The sequence below is a fragment of the Curcuma longa genome, chromosome 6 (genome assembly GCF_044706935.1).
Source record: "Curcuma longa cultivar G26 ecotype Majalengka, Jawa Barat chromosome 6, ITB_CL_G26_1.1, whole genome shotgun sequence".
Taxonomy (NCBI): domain Eukaryota; kingdom Viridiplantae; phylum Streptophyta; class Magnoliopsida; order Zingiberales; family Zingiberaceae; genus Curcuma; species Curcuma longa.
The window spans coordinates 3,597,360-3,606,875 of NC_133866.1; the positions used below are offsets into that span (position 1 = coordinate 3,597,360).

The 9,516-nt window shown below is 38.5% G+C and overlaps 2 protein-coding genes across 2 annotated transcripts; one reads left to right on the forward strand and one right to left on the reverse strand.

Annotated features, from left to right (window-relative positions):
• Nucleotides 1-1,320: 1,320 nt before the first annotated feature.
• On the forward strand, nt 1,321-5,683 carry LOC141830350 (methylthioribose-1-phosphate isomerase). Its single transcript, XM_074717792.1, has 9 exons — nt 1,321-1,490; nt 1,588-1,643; nt 2,586-2,741; nt 2,822-2,921; nt 4,290-4,432; nt 4,503-4,608; nt 4,753-4,891; nt 4,990-5,258; nt 5,383-5,683. Exons 1-9 carry the CDS (start codon nt 1,404-1,406, stop codon nt 5,446-5,448), a joined length of 1,122 nt encoding a protein of 373 aa, XP_074573893.1. The 5' UTR covers nt 1,321-1,403; the 3' UTR covers nt 5,449-5,683.
• Nucleotides 5,684-6,448: 765 nt separating this feature from the next.
• LOC141831123 (protein NRT1/ PTR FAMILY 4.3-like) lies at nt 6,449-8,795 on the reverse strand. The gene is made up of 4 exons (XM_074718550.1): nt 8,499-8,795; nt 8,203-8,420; nt 7,689-8,129; nt 6,449-7,622 (listed from the first exon to the last, which is right to left on the reverse strand). The coding sequence occupies exons 1-4, from the start codon at nt 8,608-8,610 to the stop codon at nt 6,660-6,662; spliced, it is 1,734 nt and encodes a 577-aa protein (XP_074574651.1). The 5' UTR covers nt 8,611-8,795; the 3' UTR covers nt 6,449-6,659.
• Nucleotides 8,796-9,516: the final 721 nt, after the last annotated feature.

The window sequence follows — 9,516 nt, forward strand, 5'->3', positions numbered from 1 at the left end:
TTTGCTAATTTGATTAAAGTTGTTTAAACTTAATCACAATTATTTTAACTTATTAAAAATTATTATAATAATCATTTAATAGCTACTATAAAATACATGCTATAATATTATAATAATTATTAAATAGTTACTATAGTACTGTTAGGTTGTCATATATAATAATATTAAATAACTATTATAGTGTTGCTATATTGCTATAGTGTTTATTTAATAATTATTGTTATAATAAATTTTGAAATTTTGAATTGATTTTGATAAGTTAAAAATTAATTAAGTTGTAAAAAAATTTAATATAAAAATACTCTATATATACTATTTTAATCAAATTAAATTAATATAAAAATTATAATAATAGTCGTTACACCACTGTAATATTTTTTAAAAAACAACACTATTTATACGAAATAACACCTTTTTAGAGTTGCTTTAATCAAATGGATGCCCTATTTTAATTTTCTATCAAAAAAATATTTCATCTTATTATTCAATCATGTACAATTTTACTTAACTACCTCTCTTCTGCAAAAAAAGGTGGATCCGACACCTTAGCGACCCCACGACCATCTGTGAGGAGCTAAATCGAGAAAGTGCAATTGGTTACGACGCAAGAGGGTATTGCCTGGCTTCGCCAGGATTCGAACCCTTATCCTCTTCTGTAAGTCTGTTGCATCATAACCAACTCACCTATGTACTTAACTACCTCTCTAGTATTGTCTAGTATTATTATCTCTTATTTAATTCTGAATCTATATGGTGTATTGTAATAATTACGAAAACACATTATAATAATTACGATTTTATAATTACTATATAACATATCTGATCATCTTAAAATTTAAATAGAAAATAATGGTAGTATTGAACAATCTTTGAGAGAGTAATTATAATTTTAAAAAAATATATTTTTGTTTTTTATCGATAAAAAATTCTAAATTAATATTATTTTGATTAAAATTGAGTCAAAAATGCTTTAAAAGCATTTGAAGTTATTTTGATCAAAATTATATTACTTTATTAAAAACAATTTTGAAATGGTACTATTTTATACAAAATAGTTTTATGACAACCAAAGGAGGGCATTGTTAGAATTAAATAATGAGTGAGGTACTATGTTGATAAATTTTGAAAGAGGATGTTTTTTTTCGTAAATATTAAAAAATTTGAAGAGAATAATGAAAAATAGTCAAGTCTCAAAATAAAAATAAACACTTTCTCATCACCTGCGGTCGCAGGTCATCGTCATTGGACGGCCGTGATGGGACTAAAGAGAGCATCTCCAGCACGAAACTTAAGGCGTTAAATATTCCTCAAGGGCCCGGCTTCCCCGGAACGCCGTATCGCCGCGCGCTTCCTCCTCGTCCCTGGAACGGTGAAGGCGGCGGAGTGTTTCTTCCCTCGAGAGGATGGCGGCCGAGACCAACGGGTCCTCCTCCCCCGGCACTCTGCAGTCCATCTGCTACGAGCGGGGATCCCTTCGCCTTCTCGATCAGGTTTGAGATCGAACTCCCTCTCGGTTACCTCATCGGAATTCGGAATCTTCGGCCGTCTTGCGCGCTCATTAACCCGATCCGACTTGGCTTTGCGCAGACAAGGCTTCCCCTCGAAACCGTGTACTTGGATATCAAGGATTCCTCCGATGGATGGTGAGCTCGATCTTCTTCCTTTTATAATTATTAATTTTTAATGTCGCTTTCCCCTCTTTTTTTTCGTCCGAATAAATTTTGGTTTTTTTTTTACTTTTCGAAGTGATAAACTTACTACTTTTCGAAGAACGAATAACTGCCCGTTCATTAGTTCATAGTAATGAATTGTTGAGTTTCCATAAGTTTAACTGACAAATTACGGAGTTCTTTTGAATTGATTTTCTTTAGGTCGATGCTTTCAACGATTTATAATCTTGTTATTGCAAATGTAAAATGTTGAAATTTAACTGGCTTTAGTTTTTAGCGCAGTTGGCTCTATGTTTTTTCCCCACTATAAATCATTTTATTGTAATCTCTCCTTAGTGCCTGTTGAGTGATCACTTGGTACTCTGATTGAAGAATAGAATAGGTTGTTTTATTGAATGGTTGGGACTTAGTTTTTGAGAAACTAGACTTGTTGTGTTGAATAAACAAGGAATTTATTGTGTTCTTGTTGGTAGTATGGATGGATGGAACTAGTTAATAGACATGATTCATTGTTTCATATCTGAATTCTTCAGAATTCAGACACTTCACTGAATTCTTAATTCTGAAGCTGCCTATATGTGTACTTATGTTAAGTTATTTGCATCCTCAGCTATAGTTTTTTACCTATGGCATGCTCTTCAAGTTTGTAAACAATCTAGATATTGGAGTATCTATATTTTTTATTATTGTTGAGTAACATGTGGCTATGTAGCATTGAACTCTTCCTTTGCGTATCTCTTTGTAATGTAACTGAATAGTCGATATGAGTATGTGAAATTTGTGCCATCCAATTTTTCTTTTATAAATTTTAGTTCTTTCAGGACTCAACAAAGAAACATTGTGACCTCCTGTTCCTTTTCTCTTTGAGCTTGATATCATCTAACTCTTCATTTACAAGTGTGATCTTGTTTTTAGGACTGCAATAAGGGATATGGTGGTCCGTGGTGCACCAGCAATTGCAATAGCCGCTGCACTTTCCCTAGCAATTGAAGTTTTTAATCTTGACTTTAGTGGGACACCAGAAGATGCAGCTTCTTTCCTCATCAAGAAATTAGAATACCTTCTTTCTAGGTATTGTTTAGTGCTTTACTTAAATAAAGTTCTAGCGCACGGTTCATCATGCTTAAATTAACATGACCTGATTATGGCAGTCGACCAACTGCTGTGAATCTTTCTGATGCTGCAGAAAAGCTTCGAAGCCTTGTACTAAAGACAGCAGAGACAGCTAATGAGGCACAAACTGTTTTTCAGGTAGGCCATGGCGGTCACTTATATGAGATATCATACTGAATGACTAATAATTCTATGGTATTAGAATATTGGTATTGCTGTGGTGTGTCCAGTTTAAGATTACAATTGTGGAGCCTAGCTCTGGTTATTGCAAAGCAGTCAGCCTAAAATATAAATTTGACATTCTTGTCGGATATTTAGTCTGCCTATCAACTATCTTACATTTTCTTGAAAATGTAACATGCAATTTCTTGTTAATCTATCTTTGCAATTTCTAGTTTCCTTAATGACTAATTTTCATGGCTATGCCTTTTTTCAATATCATTCATAATTCATGGGGTTTATGATCAGTAGAATTAGGAAACTACAGATTTGAGACTTCTGTATTGTACAGGGGATGTAAAGATAGAGAAATAGAAATAGATAGAAATAGGAAGAAGAGTGATGATAGAATGATTTTATTGAATTGTTTCCTTGAGGTTAAAGAAATATATGAAACCCTTTTTCTCATCCTTTTATTAAAGGGCTTCATAAGATGAAAGAATTATTACTTTTATCCTTTTTTATTTTCTTTGAAAAGCTAAATATAAAAAAGAGATTTTTGATTTTGTTAAAAATCTTAAGCTGGTTGCAGCTTGTTCATTTCCGCTTGATTTGGGGGAACAAAATGAGAAAAATAGTGAAACATCTCTCTCCCTATCACTTTCCCTCTCAAATTTTTTCCAAACAAATGGAGAGTGAAAATCTGCTTTTCTTTTTTCTTACAGACTGCCATCTGCATGCAGAAGATGTTCCATTTCCTTAGGATTATGCTATATGTTTGTAGCTTGAACTAGTGCCAAGCTTGCGCACAATAGCAAGAGTTACTTCCGTAGGCCTAAAGTATACACACAATTGTTTTTCTTTTTATTTATTTAGCATCCACAATAGCTTCTAGACCTGTTAGTGTTTTAATACTATGTCACTTCACAACATAACTTTATTCTTTTATTTATCTTCCTTAAAAAAATGTTTGCTCATTCATATTGGTGTTAGGAAATGCAGACAAATAGCTGTTCGTCCTGCAATCTTTTACTGAGGTGGTGCATAGTTGCTACTCTTCGACTATATTGAATGTAGCCCTTCTATATATAAGGAGGCGGCTGGGTACAAGATATCCAATTACAACTTGTTTGATATATTGTAGCAACTAGTTTACATTTTGAACTATTCTAACACTGATTTTCAGTTTTATGCTTAATGAGTGATTAATTTTGACTTCATCAATTAAACTTTACCCCATTGGTGTTTGTTTGATGCTTATGTCTTAGATTATATGAATATGTTTGAACATGTATCCAAATTTTAGGCCATCATTTTGAAAGTTCCACTTGATCTGCTCCTCACCAGGCTTATGTTGATGCTGCTGAAACTATGCTTGTTGATGATGTTGCTGCTAATAAAGCAATTGGCTTTCATGGAGCTAGCCATCTCGGTTCACGCCTAGAAAACCTGCAGAAAATTTCTGTTTTAACACATTGTAACACTGGAAGGTGAATTGTTCACTTGTTTGGTCCCTGTTGACTGAGGATTATGTTTAATGGTCTTTTTCTCAATTGACAGTCTTGCTACTGCTGGATATGGAACTGCACTGGGTGTTATCCGTGCCCTTCAGACCGAAGGATGGTTAGAAAAAGCATTCTGCACTGAAACACGACCTTTTAACCAGGCATGCTTTGAGACCTTTTACCATATTGCGGCAAAACAGTTGCATTTATTGTCGTTTGTTTGAATATGTTTGTTAGCCTTCTTGACTTATGATCAATCAACGATTTAACGTTCAATTTATTGACATTCATTACCACACTTGCAGGGCTCCAGGCTCACTGCCTTTGAACTTGTTCATGACCAGATTCCCGCAACCTTGATTGCTGACTCTGCTGTGGCAGCTCTAATGAAAGCTGGCCGGGTGAATGCTGTTGTTGTTGGTGCTGATCGTATTGCTGCAAATGGTATATACGTCGTAAATATTTTGAACTGTTTTAGTTCTAATTTTAAAATTTCGAATAAAAAAATGTAGTTACTAAATACTGTGCATATCACTTTATAGGTGATACTGCCAACAAAATTGGAACCTACAGTGTGGCTCTTTCAGCATATCACCATGGGATACAATTCTACGTTGCAGCGCCCATAACTTCTATTGATCTCTCGATTTCTTCCGGAGATCAAATTGTCATAGAGGAAAGATCAGAAAAGGAGTTGCTGCATTCTGATGGAGGAAGAGGAAAGCAAGTGGCCGCTTCTGGGATTTCAGTTTGGAACCCAGCCTTTGACGTTACTCCTGCAAGACTTATAACTGCCATTTTTACTGAAAAGGTAGCTCCTTTTCTCCCTTCCACTCCCAACAGAGAAGAGATTGTAGTCATCAGCTTATACATTTCCTTATACCTAAAAATTAGATTTGTTATTCAGCTTTTTTTGTATTCTGGTTAATTTTCAGGGTGTCATCCGAAAGTCTAGTGAAGATGCTTTCGATATTAAAGGTTTCATAGAAAATGCAAAGTGAGTAGAGCTGGACCTGATTTTGTGCATCAGCCAAAGTTGTGTTAAGCCATTTCTTGGCTTGGTTAAAGATTGCATAGAGTAATCAAATAAATAATTCTGTAACCATTTTGGTGCTTGTTGATTTTGTTTAACTAGCTATTATGGTTGTGGTAATTTATAGCTTGTAATAAACACTGTTAGCCAGCTACAAACTTATGAAAATGAAAATTAAAGGAACTGAAAGGGTTGAACTGTTATGATGTGATAATCTATTATCCGAGTATCAACTCGACTATGCCCGTGGGGGCGGTTGAACTGTTATGATGATTGAGAGATTTATATTCTTCTTGAAAATTTAGTTTTAGGGATTTATTTTTAAGTAAATTTAGATTTGTATATGGATTTGAGAGTAGATTTATTTATATTTTCATGAACAGAAGAGGTTTATTATGCTCAACATAATACTAGCACTGATCTATTACTAAGAAATGTTGACTAGGTGTAGTGAACCTATAATAGAGATACAATTGATTGGTTTGGCGCCAACAAAGTTGATGAACAAGCTATAAACCATCGACAACGAACTACTAGATCACTTGACTCACCTCACCTCTTATTGGTCGGAGGGGATCGACTCGGAGAGCTCACACTTCGCGAGGGATAACAAGAGAATGACTTGGATCAAGAACGAGTTTGAGTTAGAGTTTGAGCGCGAGGGAGAAGAGTTGTGGGTTAAAAGTTGAACTTATTATTAGGAGCTTTGCCACTTTGATAAGTTGGGAATGAAACACACAAAATTATTATAATATTTGGCTGAAAAATATAGTTCTATACTAGTTTAAAACTAAAAAATAGCCCTCTTTATTATTTTCTTCTTCTTCCTTCTCCATATTTGAAAACCTTTTCTTAAACAATTAGTCTACCAATATCTCTCTTTAAGCTCACTCTCAAAGCCACAATTTTCTCATGCCAACATCCTCACTGCCACCAGGAGACCACAAATGCCACTTCCAAGATTAATCTAAGTGAAATTCAAACATCTAAATTATATAAAAACAAATAGGTTAATCCTATACAAAAACTAGAAAAATTTAGCTACTAGTTTCTTCATAGAGCTTTCATTCATTTTATGTTCTAGCTCACCAGTTTCAGCTCTTACATCTAATTCTATACTGCTTTCTTCTTCTCATAACAACAAAAAACTGTGAGGGGGATGATCAGTATAGCAGAGCTTTACAGGATTTCCTCAGCTCGAACATGCTTAGAGGAAGCGAAGCCGGTGTGGCTGTCATCGTCTTCGGTACTAGTCGATGGAGATGGAGAAGTAGAAGAAGTAGAATACCAATTGGAGCAGAGTAAGTAGATGAAGAAATTGACAAGGCTGAGGGCAGCAAGGAGCCAATAGAAGAGGTCCAGCCTATCCTTGTTGAGATCATTGTCGCTCAGCCAACCATCGGTGGAAGAGGTTGCTGTAATCTTGTTCACGAGGGAGACGAGCAGGGAGCTCAAGAAGAACCCAAATGAGTAGGAGCAGTAGGTCATGGCCGTCAGGAAGGACTGCATTCCGGCCAGCGACTGCTTGTAGAAGTGCTCGATGAGCCCCACGGCGGTGAACATCTCCGAGACCCCGAAGATCAGGAACTGGGGGGCAATCCAGAAGATGGAGAGTAGCTCGTTGGACTCCACGTATGTCTCCCTCCTCTTCTTCTCGATCACGGCTGCAGCCACCATGGAGAACGTCACCATGAACAGCCCGACCCCAATGCGCTGCAGGGGAGTGATCCCGGTGCCGGTTCCGGTGAACTTCCGAGCCAGAGGAACGAAGCAGGTCTCGTAGATGGGCACCAGTGCGATGAGCATGATGTAGGGGATGGCCTGGAGTGACGCAGGGGGCACATGGAATGAGTCGCTCACCTTGGTGTCCATGCCGCTTCCTTGCTGCACAGAGAAGGTCTGCAGCTGTGCCAGGATGGTGTTGAAGATGATGGTGCAAGCGAAGATCGGAACCACCGAGATGAGGATCTTCACTTGCTCCACTTCCGAAGCCGTGCACAGCTTCCATTGGCTCTCCTTCGTGTTGCTGCCATCATCTTCACTTTTGAGACATGCCTTGTCCAAGAACCTGCAAGGACCTGCATGGGGTTCAGAACTCGAAGGGCAGATTTGCTTCCTCTTGCTGAATGCAGCTACAAGGACCTGCAAGTTTGTTTTCAGTTCAAAATCCTCTTCTCTAGATTTGAAGAAGAAGAAGAAGAAGTCTACCCTTGCGATTGGTGTAAAGATGCTGCCTTGTGGGCGTTTGTTCCGGTAGAAGACGGCGCCGGCGATCATGATGCCGAGCCCGACGGCCATGGCGCCTGCTGAGACACCAAAGCCCACGTCCATCCCTGACCTCGTCTGTACCCAAATGAGGAGAGTGAGGGCGATGAGCTCCCCTACGCAGAAGCTGAAGTAGGCTGTGTTGAAGTACGTCGAGAGCTTCTTCGACTGAACGGGATCGTCTTTCCTGAATTGGTCAGCTCCATGGGAGATCATGTTGGGCTTCAGGCACCCGCTTCCTAAGGCCACCAAGTAGAGGGCGACGAAGAAGACAGTGGCCTTGAACCCCTTGGCCTCCTCGCAATGCTCCTCCGGCGACGTCATGCTGCATGAGGGTGGCCTCAGCTGGGGAAGATGAGCTTGCACCGACAGCAACATGAATCCCTGTGAAAACACTTCAAGGATTAGCCGCCGCCGGCCGGAACAGTTGGAAGATTTCAGTTAGCTTAGGACTCACTGAGAGCTCCACAAATCCGAATATCAGCATGGTCCAGAAGCTCCCCAGATAGGAATCCGAGAGGAAGCCGCCGAGCAGAGACAGGAGGAAGATCGTCCCTACAAAATTGGTCACTATATTCGCCGACTTCGACAACGAGAAATGCATCTCGTTGAACACGTAGGTGATGAGGTTGTTCCCCACTGCCGCAATTGCCATGATCTCAAATGCTTGAATCCCTGCAATCACCAAATTACCAGTCAATCTTCTAACACACACACAGAGATAGAGAGAGAGAGAGAGAGAGAGAGAGAGACCTAGGACAAAGAAGGCAGCTCTCATGCCACCATGCTTGTTAGGCATGCAAGGTTTGCCTCTCCAATCAACAGAGGTTTCTGAATCCTTTCTTGAACTTTGAATGTCCACCATCTCTTGAAGCTGAGAGCAGGACTGGTGTACTACAGACTATCAAGGCAGGATGCTGCTGCAGTTATTTATAAGGAAGGAAGGGGAAGAGATGATTAATGGAGGTGGGTCTTCTGTGTGCCTTTTGTTTCTGTTCAGTGCCAGTAGCAGCAAACCAAACACAAAACTCTTGCTTAATCTCTCATTCTGCCATGGATTATTAAACCTACTGGTAAATGGTGATCTCAGGGAAGGGAAGGGAAGGGAAGTGAGTGGGTGATTCATGATTGTGACTCTTGAGAATAAGACTGATATGAAGGAACCTTGTTCCATCTGACAATGGCATACAATTGTTTGGTTGAAATTCATCATTCTCTGTCCATGATCTGTAAGGAGTAACACCAGCTATCTCATCCATCTCCCAAGCAGGAATATGTTCTTGATTTCTCATAATGAGGACAAATGAGTTAAGTCCAAAGAATCTAGCCATGGTTTCCCTTAAATGTGTGTGTGCTTATGTTTCGAGAGAGAGATGATCAATAGATTTTTATAGTCAAAAGGCTTGAATCTCTTTAGATTCGAAGGCATTAGGATGATAAACATTAGTTGTATCCTTATAGTTAATGAAAAATTCATCTGAAATGTAACTGAAGGGCATCATCATGAACTCTTGCCACACAACATGCTTTTGTTTTTCGATCTTCACTGTTTGTTTGTGTTTTTTTTCACTGGCATACATTGAGGAGAATATATTCCGGCATGGATTTCGATCGATCTGTGCAAGTTGACATGGAAGAATCATTTCAAAGTATCGAAATATTTGCGGATCATTGATCATTGAAAGTATTGAATGACCATGTAAAAGAAGAGTTTTACAAAAGAGGGGACTATTTATACCTTAACCTTTAGGGGTTAAGGGGTTTAAGGACT